Raw genomic sequence first — 27,989 nt, 5'->3', positions numbered from 1 at the left:
CGGCCTGGCGCAGTGCGCACGCGCGCGGGTGGGCGGGTTTGACTGGCTGTAGAGTCTGCGCAGTTGGTGAATGGCGTTGGTGGCGGGAAAGTTGAGTCTCTCCTGCGCCGAGCCTTCGGGGCGATGTGTAGTGCCTTCCATAGGGCTGAGTCTGGGACCGAGGTGAGAGCCGCCGGGTTGGGAGTGAGGGAGATGGGAACAAGGCCGCCGGTGGGCGAGGGGAGCCGAGGGAACCCGGGGGATTGGGAGGCTTGGGGCGGCGCAGCCTGGCCGGGCTGGGACCGGCCTCTCGGCCTGGACGCCGGCGATGCTGGCACCCTCTGCCACCTCTCACCTGGGCCCCAGGGGTCCGCCCCTGGGCAGCCTGGAGTCCTCCGAGGTGGGAGGACCGGGCGGAGGTGGAGGAAGTCTTTCTTTGGAAGACGTGCTGCCTGCCCAGATCGATATAACATACGAGGTCTCTCCTCCCAAGAGTTATGGTCTAAAAACCCCTCACAAATTAACTACCGTTGGAAATGTCAAGCTATGCAAGAAAAGCTAGAAAAGGGGAGGGGTCGCCCGTTGGAGCATTTGGAGCTTTTCTGGAACAGGTGGTGTTTGCGGAGGTTGCCTCACCTCCCTGTAGCCCACGTGTCTCTGCTTAGGGCAGCTGGCCCTCGCCACCCCCTGGTATTCGTTTCCAGCCCAGGTAGCTCCAGAGCCACACAAGCCGGTGGATGCCCCTCAAGAATTGAACCAAGTGTCCAGCACTTACTGTGTGTCAACTACGTGTTAAGGGATAGGAGTAAGCAACAAAAGACATAACTTCTGCCATTAAAGAACTAGTAAGGGAGGCTGCTGTAAGAATTACAGTATCGCACAAAAGTTTGTTGTCCATTAGAGGGGCGGGCATCAGGGAAGATGCAGGAGGACATGACTGAAGTTTCAAGGACCATTTGAAATGGTTTGGCAAGGAGAGGATGACATTCAGAGCGGAGACAGTCGGGAGTACATGGATTCTGAATTAAGCAAGAGCATGGCTTATTTAGATAACTGCACGTATTTCTGTAAAATTGGAACAAAGGGAGTGAGGGACAATAGGTTGGGAAGTAAGCGCTGAGCAGTGGGCAGGGTATGAAGGATCTTTTATGCAGACGCGAGAGGAAGCAATCTCAAAAGAGCCAGCAAACATTTTTGTGGAGGGCCATGTGGTAAATATTTAGGCTTTGCAGGCCATGCCGTTTCTGTCACAACCACTCAACTCTGCTGTTCTAATGGGAAGGCAGTCATAGATAAATAAAGGCACATGGCAGCGTTCCAATAAAGCTTTGTTTTTTGGATTTAGCCTGCTGGCCATAGTTTGATAATCCCTGTTCCTAAAGAGTAGAACCACTGCTTAGTATAAGAACGGCTACAGTTAAAACCATAGATATATATATATTTAAAAATATATTTATATATAATATATATTTAAAAATATATTTATAATATAGATTATATAGAAAGTATATAATACATATAAACATATTTTTTATATATAAATATATATTTTTTTGAGATGAACTCTCGCTCTGTTGCCCAGGCTGGAGTGCAATGGTGCCATCTCAGCTCACTGCAACTTCCGCCTCCCGGGTTCAAGCGATTGTCCTGCCTCAGCCTCCCAAGTAGCTGGGATTACAGGCACATGCCACCACACCCAGCTAACTTTTGTATTTTTAGTAGAGACGGGGTCTCGCTGTGTTGGCGAGGCTAATTTCGAACTCCTGACCTCAGGTGATCCGCCTCAGCCTCCCAGAGTGCTGGGATTACAGGTGTGAGCCACTGCGCCCGGCCAAAACCTTATATTTAAATGATTATTTGAAACCCAGGTTAAGGTCCGATGATTTTTGCAATCAGAACAAGCCTTGTATCCAAAAAATGAGAGTCTAGCACAGTTAAGTCATGGAACAAAGAATTTAACATCATATCCTTTGCCTGCCTTGTCTGTGTGGCAATCCTAAGCCTAGCTCATACTACTCTGGAGTAGAGTGGGGTGGAATGGTGAATAGGAAGCTAGGCAATTGGCGCTGCTCTATTTTCCTTTTTATTAACAAAACCAGTTAAGCCAGTCTCTTTCCCTTTAAGTGTCTTGGGAACTATGTGGCCACTGCCACATTTGTTTGAACTCTAGCTCCTTTGCACATTCATCTACTTTGAGTTTACTTGGAGGGATTGTGTTGAGGAATATATCTGAAGCCATAAGCTAACCCAAGAAACTGAAATAAACTACTTTAAATTTTTGGTTTTTTTTGAGACAAGAGTCTCACTCTGTCGCCTAGGCTGGAGTGCAGTGGCGCGATCTTGGCTCACTGTAACCTCTGCCTCCCGGGTTCCAGCAATTCTCCTGCCTCGGCCTCCCGAGTAGCTGGGACTACAGGTGCACGCCACCATGCCCGGCTAATTTATTTTTTATTTTTATTTTTTTAGCAGAGACCGGGTTTCACTATGTTGGCCAGGCTGGTCTTAAACTCCTGACCTCATGATCCGCCTGCCTCAGCCTCGCAAAGTGCTGGGATTACAGGCATGAGCCACCACGCCTGGCCTGCTTTAAAATTCACTAGAATTAGAACCTAATAAAATAGTTAATCTTTCTTGTAAGTATCAAGGAAAAGACATTTCATATGGGGGTCTTCAAGAAAATAAAGTTGTAAGAATATTTTTTTAGGCTGGGTGCGGTGGCTCATGCCCGTAATCCCAGCACTTTGGGAGGTTGAGGTGGGCAGATCACCTGAGGTCAGGAGTTAGAGAGAAACCCTGTCTCTAAAAATAAAAAACATTAGCTGGGTGTGGTGGTGGGCGCCTGTAATCCCAGCTACTTGGGAGGGTGAAGGAAGAGAACTGCTTGAACCCGGGAGGCGGGGGTTTCAGTGAGCCGACATCACGCCACTGCACTCCAGCCTGGGTGACAGAGCAAAACTCTGTCTCAAAAAAAAGAATATATATATTTTTTTAGCAGATTCTAGGGATGAAGTTTATGGTAAGCCAGGTGGAGAGTGGAAAACATATGTGCCCTTGATTTAAAGAAGACAAGCATTTGACTACAGTTTACAATAGAACAATCCATTTTTCCCTTTGCACAGTAGCAATAGGATTTTTACTTTTATATCTCACTGAGATTGTGAGAAAAGATTCAGTGATTTGGGCAGTATTTTGGTATCATCCACCAAATGGCTTCATTTGAATACAGTTGTTAAATAATGGTGTACTTTGCATTTTTTCAAGAATGCTAATATGCCTTGAATTTTAAAATAATTGGTAAATAAAAAATTGGAAGTGTCTGTCCAGTTTTGGTTGCTATGCACAGCATACCATGTTTTTTTTTCTTTAAAAAACGAACTCCATTATATTTATTATTAAAGCAGTTCATGTACATGGCAGAAAATTCCAATAGCACTGAAGTGAAAAGTAGGAAATGTCTCCACTCCCATTATCATTACCCAAGGATAGCCCTGTGAATATCTGCACATTCTTCCAGGAATTTTCTAATGACGTATTTTGGAGGCTGAGATCTAGAGAATATTGGACTGGAAGTTCAGAAACCTTGGTTCTGCCAGGAGCAAGCATTGTGATTTTGGATAAGTCATTTAACCTTTGCTGTACTTTTGCGAAATGAAGGTGGTAGACTGATTTCTCAGTTCCCTTACAGCTCATATACTTCTTTGTATCCTTTGAACTAAACACAATGTCTGCATAGTAAATGTAAATATTTACTGATAATAAAGGTTGATTTTCTTAAAAAGAAAAGCTACAGGGTGGTCTTTGCTAGAGGCAAATATTACATAAGACAAATATTTAATGTTTCTTGTAAAATAATAATTGGTGTTGTATAATCACAGAGTTTTAGAATAATGCTTATCACCTTTTGTCTTTGCTTCCCTTTTACCCAGAATAGAATCCCATGTTCCTTCATTATAATTATTCCATTATTATTGCCATCAAATTACTTGCCTCTTAACACCTCTAAGCTATTTACCTACGCATGGTGAAAACCAACTGTCTACTTCCACTCAGCTGAATATTACTAGAGAAAATCACAACTAGGCTGACTTGATTTTATTTTAAATTTATATATTTATTTTCATGTTTTAGAGAAGGGGTCTCACTCTGTCACCCAGGCTGGACAGCAGTGGCACGATTACAGCTCCATGCAGCCTTGACCTCCTGGGCTCAAGTGATTCTCCCACCTCAGCCTCCCGAGTAGCTGGGACTAAAGGAACACACCACTACGCCTGGCTAATTTTTGTATTTTTTGTAGTGATGGGGTTTCGCCATGTTTCCCAGGCTGGTCTCAACTCCTGGGCTCAAGTGATTCACCTGCCTTGGCCTCCCAAAGTGTTGAGATTACAGGCATGAGCCACTGTGCCTGGCTCCATTTTAAATTTATCATCATCATTCTCAAATGGGCACCCGGTCTAACTATATTTCTCTAGTAATTCACTTTCTCACTACAAAACATCCAACCTTATCCCAGAATTCCAGACTCATGTTCTATCATCTTGACATCACTATGTGTATGTTTAATAGGCATCCCAGATTTAACATATTTATCCTCAATTGCGTCTAGATCCAGGGAAAATATAATAAAGAGTATATGTATAAGAGAAGAGTGTTGTATGTATCAATGTTAAATTTATGATTGTGATTGTAATGTGACTATGCAGAATACCTTTTACCTCTTTTTTGAGTTTATTTTGGTTTTATTTTTTGTTTCTGTTTCTTTGTTAGGAATATCCTTTTGCTTAGGAGATACATATTAAAGTATATGAGGGGAAGCTGTTCAACAAAAGTTAACTCAGTTTGGCAAAATGTTAGCAATTGGTGGATCTAGGTGAAGGTATTGGTTCACTGTACTATTCTTACGCTTTCTCTGGAGGTTTTAAATTTTTCAATTTTTTAATTTTAGTTTTTATTTTTTTTTGAGACAGTCTTACTCTGTCGCCCAGGCTGGAGTGCAGGGGCATGATCTCAGCTCACTGCAGCCTCCGCCTCCCATATCCAAGTGATTCTCCTGCCTCAGTCTCCCTAGTAGCTGGGATTACAGGCAGGTGCCACCATAGCTGGCTAATTGTTGTATTTTTAGTAGAGATGGGGTTTCACCATATTGGCCAGGCTGGTCTCGAACTCCTGACCTCAGGTGATCTGCCCGCCTTGGCCACCCAAAGTGCTGGAATTACTGGCATGAGCCATCACACCCACACTAGTGTAAGCTTTTCTAAATGATGTTTAAAAACATCTGTATGGGCCGGGCGTGGTGGCTCACACCTGTAATCCCAGCACTTTGGGAGGCTGAGGTGGGCGGATTACCTGAGTTCGAGACCAGCCTGACCAACATGGCAAAACCCTGTCTCTACTAAAAATACAAAAATTACCGGGCATGGTGGCACACACCTGTAATCCCAGCAACTCAGGAGGCTGAGGCAGGATAATTGCTTGAACCCGGGAAGACAGAGGTTGCAGTGAGCTGAGATCACACCACTGCACTCCAGCCTGGGTGACAGAGTGAGACTTGGTCTCAAAAAAAAAAAGTCTATATAATATGTATTCTACTAAATAGGCGGTATACTGATGCCCTAAAACAGGGCAATGTTTTGTTTGTACCTTGATGGTAGTCATAAGGATGTGTACTCACGGACTTCTGTGTAATAGAGGTTTGCATCAGTTATCCAAACCTGAACTTCTAAATAGTTGGAGGTTCTTTACACTCCCCCTTCTTCTCCCAGTTCTGCCTGTGCATTCCTTGTTTGCCTGTAGTTTAATAGGCAGCTATAAGTTTCTGCCAAGCATAAAGCATTGCATTTTGGAATTGGTAACAAAGCCAATATTGATCTCTTTCCTTTTAAATGTTTATATCCAGATGAGGGAGAGTGGCTAGCAATGTGTTCTTAAGGACAGTAATAGCTTCATGGAGGGAAGGAACCTTGAAGAATGCCTAGAATTTTCATTCATTCAGTAGGGAATTTAGTTGGAGGAAATAGGGTAAAGATATTCCAGGTAGAAGGAAAAAAGGCATTTCTCTCTCAGTACACAATTTATATTTACCTGAAAGAACTATGTACTAAAATCTGTCACTCAAAATTAAAAGTCACTCTCACGCAGATTAGAATTGGCCAACTCTCTTTTATGCCCTCACAATGCCCCATGTGTATTTCTGTTACAGCACCTGCCTAACTTTATTGTACTTTTTTTTTTTTTTTTTTTTTACAGCCTTTTGACTGTTTAGTTTAAATAGGTTACACTATGTTGCTAGCCTTGGCCCAAGCATCCTTTCACCTCGGCCTCCCGAAGTGCTGGGATTACAGGCATGAGCCACGATGCCTGGCCTCCCCATCAGTTTTGTTGAAAACAGCAACTGTGTTGGCTACATCTTTATATCCCTAGCACTTACCTCAGTTCCTGGAACATACTTGACTTGCATGAAATGTTCACCGGTAAGTGGCCAGGCATGGTGGCTCATGCCTCTAATCCCAGCACTTTGGGAGGTCGGTGCAGGCAGATCACTTGAGGTCAGGAGTTTGAGACCAGCCTGGCCAACATGGTGAAACTCCGTCTCTACTAAAAATAGAAAAAATAGCCGGGTTTGGTGGTGGGCGCCTGTAATCCCAGCTACTCAGGAGGCTGAGGCAGGAGAATCGCTTGAACCCAGGGGCTTGCAGTGAGCCGAGATTGTGCCTCTGCACTCCAGCCTGGGCGACAGAGTGAGACTCTGTAAAATGTTTACCATTAAATGTCTGTATAATTGAGCATTATCTCTTTTGCAGACTAAATGCTTGCTCCAGCAATGCTGCTGCTGCTGAAGACGTTTGGGACACCTTGTTAGCGTTCAAGTTTCAACTAAAGGAATGGTTGAAAGAAGTCAGATAATCGCCCAGACAGGACCTCAGATGGCTTTCCTCCTGTTTTTTAATTTTTAACTTTTATTTTTCTGTAGAGGTGGGATCTCACTATGTTGCCCAGGCTAGTCTTGAACTCTTGGCCTCAAGTACTCCTCCTGCCTCAGCCTCTCAAAGTGCTTGGATGACAGGTGTGAACCACTGCACCTGGCCTGATTTTCAGTTTAATAGGTCCAAAAACTCAGTTTAGTCCTTGTACTCATATTTGATTAGTCTCAGTGATACTGAGGTTGTATAGCATAGTAGAAAAATTCCAGGCTTTGAGAATCACAGAGATCTTGATTAAATCCTGGCCCTGGCATTTACTAGTTTTCTCATGTGAAAAATACAATAGTAACAAATAGGGTTGATGTAACAATTAAAGGACATAATATAAAGAATGTACTGCTGATCCCACAGTAAGCTCAAATAACTATTATTAGATAGCTATTGTTACGATAATAGAACTTAGCAGATGCTGATTTACAATCCAAATATCAAATCTATTGACTCACAATATTAGTGAAACTGTCAAATAGATTAAAATTATTATGTCCACTGTGTATTCTTTTCTAGTTAGGAAATTTTGCCTCGGAAAGGTTGCTTAGAGAATTAAGAGAAACAGTTTGTCATAATGGCTACCATCACCAAGCTCTGATGCCTGATGTATTAGTCTTCCCTAAGAGGATTAAACTGTCATGTCAAGCAGAATTTACTTGGGTTCCCTTTACCCTGGACACTTAACAAACTCTTCTTTCGCTTCTGAAACTGCAGGTTGACCATACCTTGCTTCTATTGACTCTTTCCTTGAATCTGGACATCATTAATTTTAATTTTCTGTAATAGGCCTATGTCAGATTTTTGGAGTACCTCTTTTCTTATCCATGGAGGATATGTTCCAAGACCCCCAATGGATGCTGAAACCACAGATAGTAGTGAACCCTATATACACTATGTTTTTTCCCATACAGTAATGAACAGGTAGTGTGTACAGCATGGATATGCTGGACAAAGGGATGATTCATGTCCCACGTGGGACGGAACAGGATGGTACGATATTTTATTATGCAACTCAGAATGACATGCAATTGAAAACTTGTGTATTTATTTCTAGAAGTTTCTGTTTAATAGTTCCGAACTGTGGTTGGCTATAACTGAAACCACAGAAAATGAAACTGCAGATAAGGGGGGACCAGTGTATTTTCTGCCTATGTTTAGAAGTTTCTTTTTTTTTTTTTTGAGATGGAGTCTCGTTCTGTCTCCTAGGCTAGAGTGCAGTGGTGCGATCTCGGCTCACTGCAACCTCCACCTTCTGGGTTCAAGTGATTCTCCTGCCTCAGCCTCCCGAGTAGCTAGGATTACAGGCGCCCACCACCACGCCTAGCTAATTTTTTGTATTTTTCATAGAGATGGGGTTTCACCATGTCAGCCAGGCTGGTCTTGAACTCCTGACCTCAGGTGATCCACCTGCCTCGGCCTCCCAAAGTGCTGGGATTATGGGTGTGAGCCACAATTACAATTGTTAATTGTAATATTAACAATTTGCTCGGCTTGTGAATTGTTAATATTATCCATTACTTGTAAATTTAAATCTATTTCCTATTTCTGGGAGGTTCTTTCACCCCCTTTATAATTCAGTATACTCTGCTTTGATGTTGTAAAACATTGCTTTGGATATTCTCAGTGGTGGACGGTTTTTCTCCTTTGAAAATAAATTTGATTTTCTAAGTAACAGTGGAAAGTCTGATGCAGATTGCCTAATCCTTGTGGGTAACTAAGAGGAATAATACCATCTTCACCCAAAAGAGTCCCGTCAATAAAATTATAATACTTTTTTTCTTTTTTTTTTTTTTTTTGAGACGGAATTTTGCTCTTGTTGCCCAGGCTGGAGTGCAATGGCGCAATCTCGGCTCACCGCAACCTCTGCCTCGGACTCAAGCGATTCTTCCGTCTCAGCCTCCCCAGTAGCTGGGATTACAGGCATGTGCCACCACGCCTGGCTAATTTAGTATTTTTAGTAGAGACAGGGTTCCTCCATGTTGGTCAGGCTGGTCTCGAACTCCCAATCTCAGGTGATCCGCCCACCTTGGCCTCCCAAAGTGCTGGGATTACAGGCGTGAGCCACCGCACCTGGCCTGTAATACTTTCTTGAGTACTATTTTGCCAGGATTTCTCAGGGGTGAAGATTCTACAGTGTTTTGAGAAATGACAGTAAGAGTAAACAATTGGAGTGTCTTCCCAAGTTAATCTAATGAGGATGTTATTCATTCGTATACATGCCTTTGAAGATATTTTATAGTTGTTTCCACGTGCTCTTTCTTGTCCATGAAAGTCTCTCTGTCTTGCTGGGCGCAGTGGCTCATGCCTGTAATCCCAGCACTTTGGGAGGCTGAGGTGGGTGGATCACCTGAGGTCAGGAGTTTGAGACCAGCCTGACCAACATGGCGAAACCCCATCTCTACTAAAAATACAAAAATTAGCCAGGCATGGTGGCACACGCCTGTAATTCCAGCTACTCAGGAGGCTGAGGCAGAAGAGTCGCTTCAACCCAGGAGGCAGAGGTTGCAGTGAGCTGAACTTGTGCCACTGCACTCCAGCCTCGGTGACAAAGCGAGACTCTGTCTCAAAAAAAAAAAAAGAATCTGTATTTTTCTTTGAGTTATACTCTTTCAGTCTTGTAGCCCAGTGGTTCTTATACGTTTTAGTCTTAGGACCATGTAACACATTTAAAAATGGGAGATTCCACTGGGCATGGTGGCTCATGCTTGTAATCCCAGCACTTTGGGAGGCTAAGGTGGGAGAACTGCTTGAATCCAGGAGTTCGAGACCAGCCTGGACAACATAGGGAGACCCTGTCTCTGCAAAAAGTAAAAAAATTAGCTGGGTGTGGTGGCACACACCTGTGGTCCCAGTTACTCAGGAGGCTGATATGCGAGGATTGCATGGGCCCAAGAGGTCAAGGCTGCAGAGAGCCATGATGTCATCACTGCACACTCCAGCCTGGGTGACAGAGCAAGACCCTGTCTCAAAAAAAAAATTATTGAAGAATCTAAAGAGCTTTTCTTTATATGTGTCCATGAAACAAATTTAAAATTTTAAAATATTTACATTCATGTACAGTGACACACATATTGAATATTTTTATAAAACATATTTTTATGAAAAATAGCTATTTTTCTAAGAAAAAACTGAGAAAAATGATGTTGTTTTACATATTTGCAAATCTTTTTAATATCTGGCTTAATGGAACTGGGTTCTTATGCAGTCTGTTATCATATGTTGGTTGGGTTAAAGTATATGAAGAACAGCCATCCTCTCAGAGAAAGTCACGTTGGGAAAGGGAGGAGTATTTTAAGACCTTTTCACAGAATTATAGCTATTCTTCTTGGTTACTGTTACCAAAGCTTGACAAGTAGTAGTTTTCCTAAAGGCTAACTACAATGTGGGATATAAAATCTTAAGACCTTGGCCAGGTGCAGTAGCTCACACCTGTAATTCCAGCACTTTGGGAGGCCAAGGCAGGTGGATCACTTGAGCCCAGGAGTTCGAGACCAGCCTGGGCAACATAGTGAGATCCTGTCTCCTAAAAATAACAAAAAAATTAGCTGGACATAGTGGCACGAGCCTGTAGTCCAGCTACTTGGGAGGCCGAGGTGGGAGGATCACTTGAGCCTGGGAGGTTGAGTCTCATCGTGCCATTGTACTCCAACCTGGGTGACGGGAGTAAGACCCTGTCTAAAAAAAAAAAAAAAAAAAAGGTTTGTCTTACAGTTGGAGTGAAATCTTTTACCCAGGAATGATTTCACACCATGCATCTTTTGGATGGTTCACTGAGTTATGTGTTAGGCACAGTTCTCCAGAGGAGAAACACAACCAACAACCAATAGGATACATGTAGATATATAAGAGGAAATTTATTATGGAAATTGGCTCACATTGTTACCAGGGCAGCAAGTCTGGTTGGGGTCCACAGTCCTTAGTTCTTGTCTTCTTGGAAGAAAGAATTCAGCCAAGACAGAAGTAGATTCAAGGCAGGACTGAAGGGTTTTTGAAGTAACGTTCACTTGGAAGGGACCAAATGGGCAACTTGAAATATTGAATGCCCCTATTTCCTGATCCTTCCTGGTCTCCTCTCATCCTCCTTGGATGAGCTGCTGGCTAATTGCCTCATGTGCAGTGACTTGCTTTGGTGTTTGGAGTTCTGTGCATGCTCGCGTAGGGCAATTTTCCCGTACTGGTCTAGTGCTCCCAGAGAAAGGTCATATACTGGTCACACTCCACCATTTTGCTCCCTACTGCACATTCCTGGACATGTTTGCTCAATTCCTAGGATCTTATCAGGAAGTTGTTGCCCATAAGCCCAAGATGTTTCCTGTTAGGAAATTTTCCCCTCCCTGGTGCCAGCTGCAACCAGTTATCATTCCTGAAGAGGCCACCTGGACATTCCTTGGGGCCTGTCTTGCCCCACTCACACCTGTCTACCTACTCTAATAGCATGATGATGGAGGCCAGGAAGTCCCAGACACACCATCTGCAAGCTGGAGAACCAGAAAGCCTGTGGTGTAATTCAGTCTGAGTCTGAAGGGCTGAGAGCCAGGAGAGCCCATGGTGGAACTCCCAGTCCAGGGCTTTAAAGGCTCGAGAATGGTGTAGGGTTGGGGGACAGGCGGCACTGGGGTAAGTCCCAGAATCACGGGCTCCAATATCTGAGGGCAGGAGAAGATGGGTGTCCCAGTTCAAGAAAAGAGGGATTGGAGGATGCCCGTCTGCATTAGTGAGGATGGATCCTCTTTAATCAGTCTGATGATGCTCGTGTCCTCCAGAAACACCCTCATGACACACCCAGAAATAATGCTTTACCAGCTATTTGGGCATCTCTTAATCTACTTGACACATACAATTAACCATCACAGCCACCTTCAGGCTTAATAAGTCTCTAGAAGAACTCAGAACTCAATGAAAGCTGTTATGCTCATGGTTATGGTTTGCAACAGCAAAAGGATATAGATTAAAATCAGCCAAGGGAAGAGACACAATAGGACAAAGTTCAGGAAGTTCCAAGTACAGAGCTTCCAGCTGTCCTCTCCCAGTGGAGTCATCAACAGTGCTAAATTCTCCCAGCAACAATGTGTGACAATAGAATATTGGCAAGCAGGGAATCTCAGCTAGACTCTGGTGTCCAAAGGTTTTATTGGGGCTCTGCCATGTGGACATAGTCAACCGCCTGCATAGCTGACCTTAGCTTCCAGCACTTCCAGGTTGGCCTGACACTGCATGACCCATAGCCCCCACCATAAATCACATTGCTGTGTGGCTCAAAGTTCTCTTGTAAACAGAGACTATTTTGGGGGTGGGGGGGCGGGGGGACAGGGTCTTGCTCTGTGGCCCAGGCTGGAGTGCAGTGGCATAATCTTGACTCACTGCAGCCTCGACCTCCTGGACTCGCGATTCTTTTCTGTCAGCCTTCTGAGTAGCTGGGACTACAGGTGTATGCCACCATGCCCAGCCAATTTTTGTATTTTTTGTAGAGACAGGGTTTCGCCATGTTTCCCAGGCTGGTCTTAAACTCCTGGGCTCAAGCGAGCCTCCTGCCTTGTCCTCCCAAAGGACTAGGATTACAGGCGCGAGCCACTGTGCCCGGCCCAAAGACGCTTTTATCAGGCAAGACATTCCAAGGGTTTAGAATTACCTCTCAGGAGCCAAGGACAAAAGCCAGACCTCCCTTTGGGCAAGGTTAAATTATTCACTACACAGTATGTTTCTCATGTCATCACAAAGAATATTTTTTAAAGTGTACTCAAGGGTCATGATTTAGTAAAAGCAGTCTTTTTTTTTTTTTTTTTTTTTTTTTTTTTACTTCATCAAAGACATTCTTACGTAAAGCTGGTTTTGTTCTGCCTGAGTGCAGGTAGTGCTTGGCGATGTGTGCTAATACATTTCCACACCACTACCTTGATTACGCTAGCTGTCAGCAGGTACCCACTATTGCTTTTAGGACCTTAGTATCAAACTAGGCAAATAACATCTTCATTTTTACTTTTTCTGTTTACGAAAATAGTTTTGGCCATGGGTATGCCCTCAGAACCTCTGCTCTAATTAAGCACCCTGTAACTTTACCTTGTATTATGACATAATCTCATCTAGAGGACTGAGACTGCACATTCTTTGAGGGTAGGTTGTCATCTTCATCTTTGTAGTCAACATTTTACCTAGCACAGTGCTTCATACGCAACAGAAATTCAACGAACGCCTGTTAAATTAATGCATAGAACTTTTTCATCACTTGAGGAAGTCTTTCCACAACTTGATTTGGTTTAAAAAAATGCAAATAAAAGGTGACGTTTTCTTCCCATTTGTGACAGATTTTTTTTTCTTTTGTCATATAGAAGGGTTGTCAAATCTGTGCTGATTCCCAAGAAACTTGAGAATCAGTTTTGTCTCCCTTGTGACAGTTAAATCCTTCACCGAGATTGCCCCATGTGATCCTAATGACTTCTGTCATGGTGCAGACACTCCTCCTCCAGACTAGGATGACAAACCCCAGCCCTCTCTCCACGTATGGTTTTACTCTCCTCACATCTGTCCCCTAGTAACCACCAAGATGATCTGTTTGAAATGCAGATAGGCTGGGCGCGGTGGCTCACACCTGTAATCCCAGCAGATTGGGAGGCCGATGGGGGCGGATCATTTGAGGTCAGGAGTTTGAAACCAGCCTGCCCCAACATGGTGAAACCTTGTCTCTACTAAAAAAAACAAAAATTAGCCGGGCGTGGTGGTGGGTGCCTGTAATCCCAGCTACTCAGGAGGCTGAGGCAGGAGAATCACTTGAGCCCAGAAGGCAGAGGTTACAGTGAGCAGAGATCGCACCACTGAACTCCAGCCTGGGCGACAGGGCAAGACTCTGCCTCAAAAAAGAAAAAGAAGTGGATAATATGCCAGGTACTCTTTTCACATATTTAATCCTCATCAGCCTTATGGGGAGGGTGCTGTTTGTTATCCTCACTTGACAGATGAGAAGCCTAAGGACCTCAGTGACCTAGCAGGTCTGGCTCTGGGGTCCCAAATGTCTACTCTTAACTATGTGCTAAATACTTCTCACTGCTTAGTGTCACACCTGTTGGCTGTTGTCTACAAGCCAAAGATAAGCTCCCAAACATGGCGTCTGAGCCCTTCCATGCTCTGACTTCTGCTCTCTTTTAGGGCTTCCCTGGGTCCTGCCTGTTTGGTGCTGTTACAGTATCTAGGAGTTCAAAGCTGCTCACAGTGTCCCTATGCACAATGCTATTTATAACCTCTGCACTGTGGCTGCTCCTGTTTCTGTTAGCAGGTCTACTAGGCCTGCCTGTGCCCCATTCACCTGCCTGTGCCCCGTTCACCTGCCTGTGCCCCGTTCACCTGCCTGTGCCCCATTCACCTGCCTGTGCCCCATTCACCTGCCTGTGCCCCGTTCTGTCTTACTTAGGAGAGAGCCCAGGTGGTGGCTCCTCAAGGAAGTTCTCCTCCACCTTTCTCCTTTGTCCCCTTCCCCAGTGAAATAAAGAGCTCACAATGAATGGGGCAGACAAATGAAGGCAGATAACTGTGTAACAAGTGTGGTAAGAATTAACTGTGTGAAAGTTAATTACGAGGAAGGTAAAAATTTTGCCATAGCAGTTTGTCCTATATCCTAAACTAGACTATCCATTCCTTTGAGGGTACAGACTCATTTTATACTGTCAGTATTTGGTAGATAAACAAAAAGTAAAATATCTGAAAAATAAGTAAACACAACATTTCTCCTAAACTATATTTCCTATTTCATATTTTCTTCCAAATCCACAAAATTATGAAAAAAAAATTTTTTTGAGATAGGGCCTCACTCTGTCACCCAGGCTGCAACCTCTGCCTCTTTGACTCAAGTGATCTTCCCACCTCAGCCTCCTCAGTAGCTGGGATTACAGTGTGTGCCACCATGCCCAGATAATTTTTGTATTTTTTGTAGAGTCGGGTTTCACCATGTCGCCCAGGCTGGTCTGAAACTGGACTCCAGCGATCTGCCCACCTTGGCCTCCCAAAGTATTGGGATTACAGGTGTGAGCCACAGCACCCAGCCTAAAGTTATGAAATCTTACAGACTTTCGGAAAATGGTATAAATATAGATGTCTAGGATTTTATATTTTTAAATAATGAGTTTTCCTTCTCTCTTCTTTTATAAGCTCCTTGCCCGACTTGAAGGTAGAAGTTCCTTGAAAGAAATAGAACCAAATCTGTTTGCTGATGAAGATTCACCTGTGCATGGTAAAAATACAACCTTTATATAAATAAATGCAAATCTTTATAAAAGGATTTTTCACATAAGCTCACATGTATACACATACTCCTCACAAGAGTTTATACAGGTTAAACTGTACAACTGGAAAATGAGACACAGGTTGTGACAGAAAGCTTTGAAGCTTTCCTCATCGGTGTCAGACAAGTTTGCTTCTCTGCAGTAAATCTTCAGAATATGCCTTGACCTCTGTCTTATTCTCAACACACAATATTTATGCAAGTCCTGTTATTATAGTTTATTTTGAAATTCCTTTTCTTTAGAAGCTTGCGGAGTTGTAGGGAAGTCCTTGGGTACCCACTTGTTAGTATTTCTACAACAGGGAAAACTTACTAAGGGCGTGCGCTTAGGTTGATTTTTTTTCTTTTAATGTGGCGGCTTCATAGAGATAAAATTCACCCACCGAAGTGTGCAGTTAAGTGATTTTTAGGTTATTACACAGTTGTGCAACCGTTACCACAGCTGACTTTAGAGCATTTTATCTCCCCGTAAAGAAGCTCATTTCTAGTAATCATCATCTCCCATGTTCCCCAGCTCTAGGCAACTACTAATCTACTTTCTAACTGTAGATTTGCCTTTTCTGGACATTTCATATAATTGGAATCATGTAATATGTGATCTTCTGTGACTGGCCTCTTTTACTTTGAACAGTTTGCACTGAATTGTATAATTCAGTGTCACCATATCATAACACGTATCAGTAGTTCATTCTTTGTTAAATATTTCATTGCATGGGTGTACATGTTGCTTATCCATTTGTTAGCTGATGGACATTTGGGTTGTTTCCATTTGCTGGCTGTTGTGCATAATGCTGCTGTGGTTATCTGTGTACATGTTTTTCTGTGGATAGATGTCTTCAGTTCTATCGGGTAATACCTAGGATAGGCATTGCTAGGTCATATGGCAATTCTACATTTAACCTTTTGAGAAACTGCCAGACTGTTTTCCAAAGGAGCTTCACATTTTACTTGCACCATCATTGCATTGCCAGCAATTCCCATATTCTGGGAATAATTGTTATTGTCTGTCTTTTTGATAATAGCCATCCTAGTCAGTATGAAGTGTTATCTCTTTGTGGTTTTTGATTTACATTGTCCTCACGGCCAATGATGTTGGGTATCTCTGCACAGGCTTATTGGCAAATTGTATATCTTTGAAGAAACGTCAGATCCTTTGCTCATTTAAAAAATCAGGTTATAGCCGAGCGCAGTGGCTCACACCTGTAATCCCAGCACTTTAGGAGTCTTAGGCAGGCAAATCACGAGGTCAGGAGTTTGAGACCAGCCTGGCCAATATGGTGAAACCCCCATCTCTACTAAAAATGAAGTATCCAACTGTTATTGTTGAATTGTCTGTTTCTCTCCTGAGTTTTATCATTTTTTGCTTTTGTATTTTGGGGCTTCATGTATTGTTAAGCACATATAACTTTTTATTTTGTCTTATTGCTGGCTGACCCATTTATCATTATAAAATGTTCTTCTTTGTCACCTCACATCCATTAGGAAGGCTACTATCAAAAAAAAAAACAGGAAATAGCGAGTGTTAGCAAGGATGTGGAGAAACTGTAACCCTTTTGCACTGTTGGTAAGATTGTAAAACGGTGCGACCATCATGGAAAACAGTATGGAGGTTCCTCAAACAATGAAAAATAGAGCTACCATATGATCACATAATCTCACTTCTGGGTATTCATCCAAAAGAACTGAAAGTAGGATCTTGGAGAAATATTTGCACACTCTTGTTTATAGCAGCACTATTCACAATAGCTAAGAGGTAAAACCAACCTAAATGTCCATCAATGTGCTTATAACGAATCTCTGGGGGGAAAAGTATCCATCAGTGGTTGAGTGGTGTATACAAAATGTGATATATACATGCAGTTGATATTATTCAGCCTCACAAAGGAAGAGAATTCTGTCACGTGCTACAACATGGATGAACCTTGAGGACATTGTGGTAAATGAAATAGGCCAGACACAAAAAGACAAATTGCTTGATTCCACTTATATGCAGTTTCTAAGGTAGTTAAATTCACAGAAAAGAAAGTAAAATGGTAGTTACCAGGAGCTGGGGAGAGGCGGGGGAAGGGAGTCATTGTTTAATGGGTGCAAAATGGGAGTTTTGCAAGATGGAAAAGTTGTGGAGTTCTGCTTCATTGCTTTGCAGCAATGTCAATGTACTTCACACTGCTGAGCTGTACACTGAAAAATGGTTAAAGTAGGGACCAGGCACGGTGGCTCACACCTGTAATCCCAGCACTTTGGGAGGCCAAGGTAGGTGGATCACCTGAGGTCTGGAGTTGGAGACCAGCCTGGCCGACATGGTGAAACCCCGTCTCTACTAAAAATAGAAAAAATTAGCCAGGCGTGGTGGCAGGCGCCTGCAGTCCCAGCTACTCGGGAGGCTGAGGCAGGAGAATGGCATGAACCCGGGAGGGATTCAGTGAGCTTGCAGTGAGCCAAGATTGTGCCACTGCACTCCAGCCTGGGCGACAGAGTGAGACTCCACCTCAAAAAAAGAAAAAGAAAAAGAAAAATTACCCAGGTGTGGTGGCTCATGCCTGTAATCCCAGCTACTTGAGAGGTCAAGACAGGAGAATCACTTGAACCTGGGAGGTGGAAGTTGCAATGAGCCGAGATTGCGCCACTTCACTCCAGCCTGGGTGACAGAGCAAGACTCCTTCTCAAAAAGAAAAAGAAAAAAAAACAAAAAAAAAACAAAGACAAAAAGTTTATGATTGCATTTTGCTGTCTGTTTTTTATATATGTCTTATGTCTTTTCTGTTTCTTTCTCCTTTACTGTTTTCTTTTGTGTTAAATATTTTCTAATGTACCATTTTAATTCCCTTGTCATTGTTTTCACTATATTTTTCTGAATTATTTTTCTAGTGATTGCCCTGGGATTACAAGTAAGATCATAATTTCTAACAGTCTAGTTGGATTAATACAAACTTAATTTCCATATTTTGTAAAAAGCTTTGTTTACTGTATAGGTATTCCCTACATCTTTATACATTGTATGGTCATCAGCACATTTAATATTACTGAATTAAAGTAATTAAAATGATCACTTAAGAATACTTTCTGGCCAGGTGCGGTGGCTCACACCTGTAATCCAGCACTTTGGGAGGCTGAGGTCTGTGGATCACCTGAGGTCAGAAGTTCAAGGCCAGCCTGGCCAACATGGTAAAACCTCGTCTCTACAAAAATTAGCTGGGCATGATGGCGGGTGCCTGTAATCCCAGCTACTCGGGAGGCTGAGACAGGAGAATTGCTTGAACCTGGGAGGCAGAGGTTGCAGTGAGCCGAGATTGCACTACTGCACTCCAGCCTGGGCAACAGAGCAAGACTGTCGCAAAAACAGCTTCCTTCTTAAATCAGATAGATGAAAAAACAGTTACAAATACAAAAACACGTTTATACTATCTTTTTTTTTTTTTTAGATGGAGTCTCACTCTGTCGCCCAGGATGGAGTGAAGTGGTGTGATCTCGGCTCACTGCAACCTCCACCTCCTGGGTTCAAGCGATTCTCCTGCCTCAGCCTCCCCAGTACCTGGGACTACAGGTGTGTGCTACCACACCTGGCTAATTTTTTGTTTTTAGTAGAGACGGGGTTTCACCACGTTGGCCAGGCTGCTCTTGAACTCCTGACCTCAGGTGATTCGCCCACCTTGGCTTCCCAAAGTGTTGGGATTACAGAGGTGAGCCACCATACCTGGCCTGTACTGTCTTTTATATTTGCCTAGATAGTTACATTTCCCTGTGCTCTTTATTTTCTCATTTGGATTTCAGGAACTGTGTCCTTTCATTCAGCCTGCAGGACTCCCTTTAGTATTTTCTGTACAGCAGATTTGCTAACCAAAATTCTCCATAATAAAACACAAATTTTGATCAAATATGTAAGACAAAAAACAGAATGGTCTTTGTACTCTCTCTGTAGGGAAGGATATTATTAAGGTGAGCCTTATGAAACTGACAATATGTTAAAATGGGTTTGTGGAACAACTTCTACATTAGAATATTATATTATAGAAACATTGAAAAACACCATCATGTTCAGTAACTAACAAAGAAGTTTACTGAAAACTACCGAAGATCCTATAGCTGTAAAACTAGTTAGATGAGTATTCCATTGGAACAATAGCAGATAGAAGACTGGGATTATAAAGATTATTTATCAACAATAGAAGTTTATCAGAGCTTGTTACAGAAAAGCTTAAGTTGAAGTAGTAAGATTTAGGGGTTATAGAGTCTCAATGCCATTGTAAACTTTTTTTTTGAGATAGAGTCTTGCTCTGTCTCATCTGTATTTTTAGTAGAGATGGGGTTTCACCATGTTGGCCAGGCTGGTCTCGAACACCCAACCTCAGGGAATCCACCCACCTTGGCCTCCCAAAATGCTGGGATTACAGGTGTGAGCCACTGCACCCATCCGAACATTTTTTAAAATTTATTTTAATTTAATTTTAAATTCTAGGATACATGTGTAGAACGTGAAGGTTTGTTATATAGATAAACGTGTGCCATGGTGGTTGGCTGCACCTATCAACCCATCACCTAGGTTACTTGTCCTAGCTATTTGTCCTGATGCGCTCCCTCCCCTCATGCCTTCAGCAGGCCCCAGTGTCTGTTGTTCCCCTCCCTGTGTCCATGTGTTCTCATCCAAACATTTATTTTTATTTTTGTTTTGTTTTGTTTTGAGACAGAGTCTCACTCTGTCACCCAGGCTGGAGTGCAGCTCGATCTTGGCTCACTGCAACCTCAGCCTCCCAAATAGCTGGAATTACAGGCAGATGCTACCATGCCCAGCAAATTTTTTGTATTTTTAGTAGAGACAGGGTTCCAACATGTTGGCCAGGCTGGTCTTGAACTCCTGACCTCAAGTGATCCACCTGTGTCAGCCTCCCAAAGTACTGAGATTACAGGCATGAGCCATTGTGCCCAGTGCCAAACTTTTCTTTTTGAGACAGGGTCTCACTCTTGTTGCCTGGGCTGGAGTGCAGTGGCGCCGTGACGGCTCGCTGCAGCCTCGACCAACCCCCGGGCTCAGGTGATCCTCGCACCTCTGCCTCCTGAATAGCTGGGACCACAGATGTGTGCCACCACACCAGACTAATTTTTGTGTATTTTGTAGAGATGGAGTTTTGCCATGTTGCCCAGGATGGTCTTGAACTCCTGGGCTCAAGCCATCTGCCCACCTCAGCCTCCCAAAGTGCTGGGATTATGGGCGTGAACCACCACGCCCAACCTGTAAACATATTTTTAATGCTTTTTTGGATAGGAGTTATTCAGTACCATGTACCAATTCATTACTTCTTTACTTCTATAATGATTATAATCTGCAAATTCAACATATTTGTTATATAGTTGGTAGGCTGGTACCAAGATGATAGCTTTTTTGGCTTTTCCTTTCTTTTCCTTATTTTGAAGGATCTTTAGATTCAGAACTCTTTCTGACAATCTGTTACCCAAACTCCTTACAGCGTTCTATTCGTAAGAGGAACTGTCAAGGCCAAATCATCCAGATTTTCTGATTTAGTTTAATATCTTCAAGTGCCAAACCTTAGGGATTTTTTTACTGCGAGTTGTCACGTTCCATAATTTGGCTGGACAAGGATGCTGTAGCAGCCACAGAAACATATGAGACGGTGACTTCAAGTACATTGAAAAGGATGATGTCCCTTCTGTAGGACATAATATTTGATTACAGGTTTTGATCTTGAGGATCAAACAGTAAATGTTTATAAAATCAGTAAAACTGATTTCAGTTCATCATTAAACATATTTGTGAGGAATTTAGTTCAAGGACCTTAATGATAATTCATGTGTCTCTTGCAAGTTTGCAGTGTCTTCCCGGTTGTTATAAAAGCCTTTTTTATACCTGCTTTGCTATTAATGTGTAAAAGAAAAAGAGTATCTCTTAGGCAGGGATTTAACCTTCAACTTCTTTGCCTCAGTTTCACTCGTCGGGAATCCACTCTGTCCTTGCTGTTACTCTAGAAGCAGTGAATGCCTAGGCTAGTGCCGTTGTCTCCTGTCTTCTGAGTATCTCAGTTTTAAAAGTTTGGTTCACAAAATGAGATGTTAAATGTGCTTTTGCGGACTACACAATTAATGCTCCAAGGTCACTATTTTGGACAAACTCAGTGATCTTTTCCCTGCTGTTTTTCATTGTCATGACTTTTCTGCTGCATTTATTATTTAGTAGTTTCATTTTCTTGAAACATTCTCTTTTGCCCTGTAATGTTTTTCTTCCTGGTTTTCCTATTAAATTTCTGTTTTAGCTGTCTTCTAATGCCTCTTCTAACTGTGGATATATCTCAAAAATTTAGTTTTGGCCTTAATTTTAGGTCCATAATACCCACCCATCAAAGAGATTTTTGTTTTTTCTCTATTATTTCTGTGTGGATTACTCCCAGACTGCTATAACCAGCCCCTTATTACCTACCATCTTGAATCTTTTTTTTTTTTTTTTTTTTTTGAGATGGAGTTTCACTCTTGTTGCCCAGGCTGAAGTGCAATGGCACAATCTGGGCTCACTGCAACCTTCTGCCTCCCAGGTTCAAGCAGTTCTCCTGCCTCAGCCTCCCAAGTAGCTGGGATTACAGGCACGTGCCACCATGCCCAGCTAATTTTTATATTTTTAGTAGAAGCAGGGTTTCTTCATGTTGGCCAGGCTGGTCTTAAACTCCTGACCTCAGGTGATCCACCTGCCTCAGCCTCCCAAAGTACTGGGATTATAGGCGTGAGCCACCGCGCCCGGCTTACCATCTTGAATCTTAAATTTTAGTGGCTGTAGGACATTTTCATTTTGTGACACCTAGAGATAACATTTTTAAAAACCCATACCATTTTGAAAGCTAAATTTTTGCTGGAATACTCAATGTGAATTATGTGAACTAAAAATTTCTACTTTGGGCTGGGTGTGGTGGTGCATGCCTATAAGTCCAGCACTTTGGGAGGCTGAGGTGGGTGGATCACTTGAACCCAGGGGTTTGAGACCACCCTGGGCAACTCAGCAAGACTCCATCTCTACAAAAAAATACAAAAATTACCCAGGTGTGGTGGCACACACCTGTGGTCCCAGCTACTCAGGAGGCGGAGGTGGGAGGATGGCTTGAGCCTGGGAGGCGGAGGTTGCAGTGAGCTGAGGTCACGCCACTACACTCTTGCCTGGGTGACAGAATAAGACCCTGTCTCAAAAAAAGTCTACTTTATGTCTGTATTTGATTTGTGCAGGTACTTCCAAGCCTATCTTTGAGAACTTTTAAGTCACCACATTAGGTTTACCTGCTGTATTAGTCCATTTTCACGCTGCTGATAAAGACATACCCAAGACTGGGCAATTTACAAAAGAAAGAGGTTTAATTGGACTTACAGTTCCATGTGGCTGGGGAAGCCTCACAATCATCGCAGAAGGCAAGGAGGAACAAGTCCCATCCTACATGGATGGCAGCAAGCAAAGAGAGCTTGTACAGGAAAATTCTCCCTTATAATAAGCATCAGATCCCATGAGACTTACTCACTATCACGAGAACAGCACAGGAAAGACCCGCCCCCATGATTCAATTACCCCCACTGCGTCCCTCCCACAATACGTGGGATTTCAAATGAGATTTGGGTGGGGACACAGCCTAACCATATCACCTGCAGAACTGAGGCCCTCACCACGCTAAGTGTGAGCACCCTGTGGTCTCTGGGCAGCAGGCCCCACACCTGGCAGTTTGCTCTTCTTGCTTTGCCTCCTATGTTGGTCCCTGTGTCAACCCTGGTCTAGGACTTTCTTACCTGCTGAACTCTGCCACCAAAGCCACACACTCCACCTGTCATTCCCTACCAGACCTGCTTCCATTTAAAATGCCAGTTTCACAATTGGCTTTTAGGCCCTTAACCCTCACAAACCAAGACTTATATTTTTATTCTTTAGATGTCTCTCAAGAGGATCTTGAGAAGAAGGTAACTGATGAAGCACATTCAGAAGATCCTGGGTTTTGTGCTGGGGACAGAATACTCAAGTCCCAACCTTAGAGAAGCTAGCAGGAAATGTAATCAAGTAAATAGTCATTATATAGTGTGATCTGTGTGATGATGGGAGGTCATAGAGTTTGCTTTCCCTACCTCAGTGTTATTAGGAGCAAATAGGATATGTCTGAAGCAGCCTCTTTAAGGCATGCAGTACTCTAGAAAGGTGAGTAGCTGTGGGTCGGCCTCTCTGGCTGCCTCTATGGGAGCAGGAGAGGGAGGATTCGCTGTGGTCTGCTTCTTGGTTTCCCCGTCTGCGCTTCTGCATGGTCCCTCGTTCTCTATCACATAGGGCAGTAAAAGATGCTTGGCAGGAGTGGCGGGTTCAGCATAGCTCCTCAGTAACATAGTAAGAGAGGGCACACTGAACATCTGGGTGGAATACAGGTTAGTTGCTATGTTAACTTTTAATTAGATGGACAATTGTTAATATGAAAATAGTTTTACTCCTTGAGCCTAGAATCTTTTTTTTTCTTTTCTTTTCTTTTTAGAGACAGGGTCTCCCTCTGTTGTCTGGGCTAGAGTGCAGTGGCATGATCATGGCTCACCGTAGCCTCAACCTCACAGGCTCCCACTTCACCCTGAGTAGCTGAGACTGGGACTGTAGGCACATGCCACCACGCCCGGCTATTTCTTTTTTTAAATTTTTTGTAAAGGCAGGGTCTCCCTATGTTGCCCAGACTCGTCATGAACTCCTGGGCTCAAGTGATCCTCCCACTTCAGCTTCCAAAGTGCTGGATTACAGATGTGAGCCACTATGCCCAGCCATGTGTAGAATTCTTAAATACAAAAGAGAAGTCTATGAGAACTGATAACATACTATGCTATAAGAAAGCTGAAGCCAGGCATGGTGGCTCATGCCTGTAATCCCAGCACTTTGGGAGGCTGAGGCAGGCAGACCACTTGAGCCCAGGAGTTCAAGACCAGCCTGGGCAACATGGTGGAACCCAGTCTTTACAAGAAATACAAAAATTAGCCAGGCATGATGACACATGCCTGTAGTCCCAACTACTTGAGAGGCTGAGGTGGAATCATTTTTTAAAGTTCTTCTTAAGGTAAATTTAGAATTGCAAGTTGTATGTAAGATTATGGTGGAAATTTGGTGCAGTCTTGGCTCACTGCAGCCTCTACCTCCTGGGTTCAACTGATTCTCCAACCTCAGCTTCCCAATTAGCTGGGACTACTGATGCACACCACCATGGGTGGCTTTTTTTTTTTTTTTTAATTGTATAGTTGGGGTCTCACTATATTGACCAGGCTGATATTGAACTCTTGGGCTCAAGTGATCCTCCTGCCTTGACCTCCCAAAGTGCTGGGAGTTACAGGCATGAGCTACTGTACCCAGCCTAGATTTCTTATACATTATTTGTGAATACTCCAATATACAACGGTTTGTTGATAATAATAAGAAAGGCCAGGTGCGGTGGTTCACACCTGTAATCCCAGCACTTTGGGAGGCCGAGGTGGGTAGATCACCTGAGGTCAGGAGTTCGAGACCAGCCTGGCCAACATGGCAAAACCCCATCTCTACCAAAAATACAAAAATTAGCTGGGCGCGGTAGCGCATGCCTGTAATCCCAGCTACTCGGGAGGCTGAGGCAGGAGAATTGCTTGAACCCAGGAGGCGAAAGTTGCAGTAAGCCAAGATTGGACCACTGCACTCCAGCCTAGGCAACAGAACAAGACTCCATCTCAAAAAAAATTAAAATTAAATAATAAGAAGAAATAAAGTAATTGCATTTTTTTGTGTTTTTGTTTTTGTTTTTTGAGACGGAGTTTCGCTCTTGTCGCCCAGGCTGGAGTCCAATGGCGTGATCTCAGCTCACTGCAACCTCTTGTCTCCCGGGTTCAAGTGATTCTCCTGCCTCAGCCTCTCAAGTAGCTGGGATTACAGGTGCCCGCCACCACGCCCAGCTAATTTTTTGTATTTTTAGTAGGGTTTCAGTATGTTGGCCAGGCTGGTCTTGAATTCCTGACCTCAGGTGATCCTCCCGCTTCTGCCTCCCAAAGTGCTGGGATTACAGGCGTGAGCCACTGCGCCCAGCCCTTGAATCCGTATTTAGACCATCATTTGGTTGGGGCTAATAATTGGCATTTTAACATAGTGTTTCCAATCAGGTAGTTCAGCCGTAAATTAATAATGACAAGCAAGAGTTGAATGCCACTGTGAGTGCATTTTGAAAAGCTCTGGAAGCAAGGCAACTTCCCCAGTGTTGTTTGATTTAACTTGTGCTGTCCTTAGTTATTCGAGCCTAGATAGAAGGAGAGTTGGAGTCTTTAACGTTCCGAGTAGTTGACTTTGATTTTTAATGCTAGGAAAATAATTTCTAATGCAGCTGGACATGGTTTCCAGAGATAATTCAAATAGCAAAGAATAACTGAAGGCAGTTTGGGAACGTGTAAGGTTGTTTTCAGTTGAAGGATGCTGTTGGCATTTAGGGCCTGAGAGCCATGGGCTCTTGCCTCAATAATGTGTGAAACCATAAAATCCAGAATTGTTCCCCCCATAACATCAATAACACTGAGAAACCTAATTAGGGAGTGCCTTCACCTGCGTGTCATAGAAGTCCAACTTAGTGGCTTGCCCAGGTGGAGGCTTGTTTTCCTCACATCCTGAGTGGCACAGAGGCAGGCTGTGCGTGGCTGGTGGGGGCTCCGTGTGCCCAGAGTCCTGGGTACCTTCTGTCTTCCACGCCACCATCCTAAGGGTGGCTTTCATCCTCACTGCTTCCAGATGGCTGCTCCACCCCCACAGGAGGGCGCGGCAGGGCAGAAGGGGTCCCTGGATAGGAAAGAATCATCAACAGAGAGCAGCCTGCATCTCACTGGCGACAGCTGTGTTACCTGGTAACCTTGCTTTTCAAAGGAGACTATGAAAAATAGTTTTAAAGTGGACACATTTCCCTCCCCATCAAATTGGGTTTTATCCTTTAGGAAGAAGGGAAGAATGGATATAGTGTAATCAACTACCAGAAAGGGTGTGTACTGTAGTCATCAGATTTTGGAAAGGCCCTAGATCTGTGGCTCTTTATTTTTGAATCTTACAAATTGAAGTGGGAGTGCATGTGAGCCTGGCCGGAGGAGAGTCCCCTAGCCTCTTCCAACCTTCCCACCAGGCTCTAATTTCCTTATTTATTGTATTTGCTTGTACAGCTCCATTTTGGCAAAAGTGAATTTAGATTTTCTTTCACATTCCAGTAAATGTCTTTTTAAACTTTTTTGCAGACTTTGCATTTTGTAACCTACCCTTGAGCTACTGCATTTTGACTGAGATTTTTAAATTTTACACAGGTGATATTCTTGAATTTCATGGCCCAGAAGGAACAGGAAAAACAGAAATGCTTTATCACCTAACAGCACGATGTATACTTCCCAAATCAGAAGGTGGCCTGGAAGTAGAAGTCTTATTTATTGATACAGATTACCACTTTGATATGCTCCGGCTAGTTACAATTCTTGAGCACAGACTATCCCAAAGCTCTGAAGAAATAATCAAATACTGCCTGGGAAGATTTTTTTTGGTGTACTGCAGTAGTAGCACCCACTTACTTCTTACACTTTACTCACTAGAAAGTATGTTTTGTAGTCACCCATCTCTCTGCCTTTTGATTTTGGATAGCCTGTCAGCTTTTTACTGGATAGACCGCGTCAATGGAGGAGAAAGTGTGAACTTACAGGAGTCTACTCTGAGGAAATGTTCTCAGTGCTTAGAGAAGCTTGTAAACGACTATCGCCTGGTTCTTTTTGCAACGACACAAACTATAATGCAGAAAGCCTCGAACTCATCAGAAGAACCTTCTCATGCCTCTCCACGACTGTGTGATGTGGACATAGACTACAGACCTTATCTCTGTAAGGCATGGCAGCAACTGGTGAAGCACAGGATGTTTTTCTCCAAACAAGATGATTCTCAAAGCAGCAACCAATTTTCATTAGTTTCACGTTGTTTAAAAAGTAACAGTTTAAAAAAACATTTTTTTATTATTGGAGAAAGTGGGGTTGAATTTTGTTGATATACATCATAAAATAGTCTTTTGCAGGGTACTACGCAAGCCTTAAAATTTTTCTTAAGACAGAGTCTTGCTCTGTCTCCCAGGCTGGAGTGCAGTGGCACAATCATGGCTCACTGCAGCCTTGAACTCCTGGCCTCAAGGGATCCTCCTATGTGTGCCTCCTAGAGTGCAGGGATTACAGGCGTGAGCCACTGCTCGTGGCCAAAAGTTTTCTTTCTTTTTTTTTTTCTTTTTGAAACAGTCTTACTCTGTCTCCCAGGCTGGAGTGCAGTGGCACAATCTCGGCCCGCTGCAGCCTCCGCCTCCTGGGTTCAAGTGATTCTTCCACCTCAGCCTCCCAGGTAGCTGGGATTACAGGCACCCACCACCACGCCTGGCTAATTTTTGTATTTTTAATAGAGATGGGGGTTTCACCATGTTGGCCAGGCTGGTCTCGAACTCCGGACCTCAAGTGATCCACCCACCTCGGCCTCCCAAAGTGCTGGGATTACAGGCCCGTGCCCAGCCCTAAAGTTTTAAACTCTAGGGGAATTAACAGTATTTCTTTACAGAATGGATTTGTTAAACTAGCACAGTAAAAGTAAAGACTATTCTGTTTCTAGGCTGTTGAATCAAAGTGATTTTAGCAATTAAACTTTGTATTAAGCTTGCTTTAAAAGGAAATAAATAATATATACATATATCTGCCTAAATAAAATGGACATGTATAACTTTGTGTCACGTTTTTGGAATTCAGTTAAGTCTTTTTTTGTTTAAGAA

General features: G+C 43.2%; 1 protein-coding gene across 1 annotated transcript; it reads left to right on the top strand.

Annotated features, from left to right (window-relative positions):
• Positions 1-27,940, top strand: XRCC2 (X-ray repair cross complementing 2). The gene is made up of 3 exons (XM_001140134.7): positions 1-162; positions 15,084-15,165; positions 26,509-27,940. Exons 1-3 carry the CDS (start codon positions 124-126, stop codon positions 27,228-27,230), a joined length of 843 nt encoding a protein of 280 aa, XP_001140134.1. The 5' UTR covers positions 1-123; the 3' UTR covers positions 27,231-27,940.
• Positions 27,941-27,989: the final 49 nt, after the last annotated feature.

This window comes from Pan troglodytes, chromosome 6 (assembly GCF_028858775.2).
Source record: "Pan troglodytes isolate AG18354 chromosome 6, NHGRI_mPanTro3-v2.0_pri, whole genome shotgun sequence".
NCBI lineage: Eukaryota > Metazoa > Chordata > Mammalia > Primates > Hominidae > Pan > Pan troglodytes.
This window is presented reverse-complemented; position numbering and strand designations above follow the sequence as displayed.

Coding starts and splice junctions, on each gene's coding strand:
- XRCC2 (XM_001140134.7), top strand. CDS start 124: ATGTGTAGTGCCTTCCATAGGGCTGAGTCTGGGACCGAG. Junction 163..15,083: donor GGGCTGAGTCTGGGACCGAG/GTGAGAGCCGCC, acceptor TTCTTTTATAAG/CTCCTTGCCCGACTTGAAGG. Junction 15,166..26,508: donor TGAAGATTCACCTGTGCATG/GTAAAAATACAA, acceptor AATTTTACACAG/GTGATATTCTTGAATTTCAT.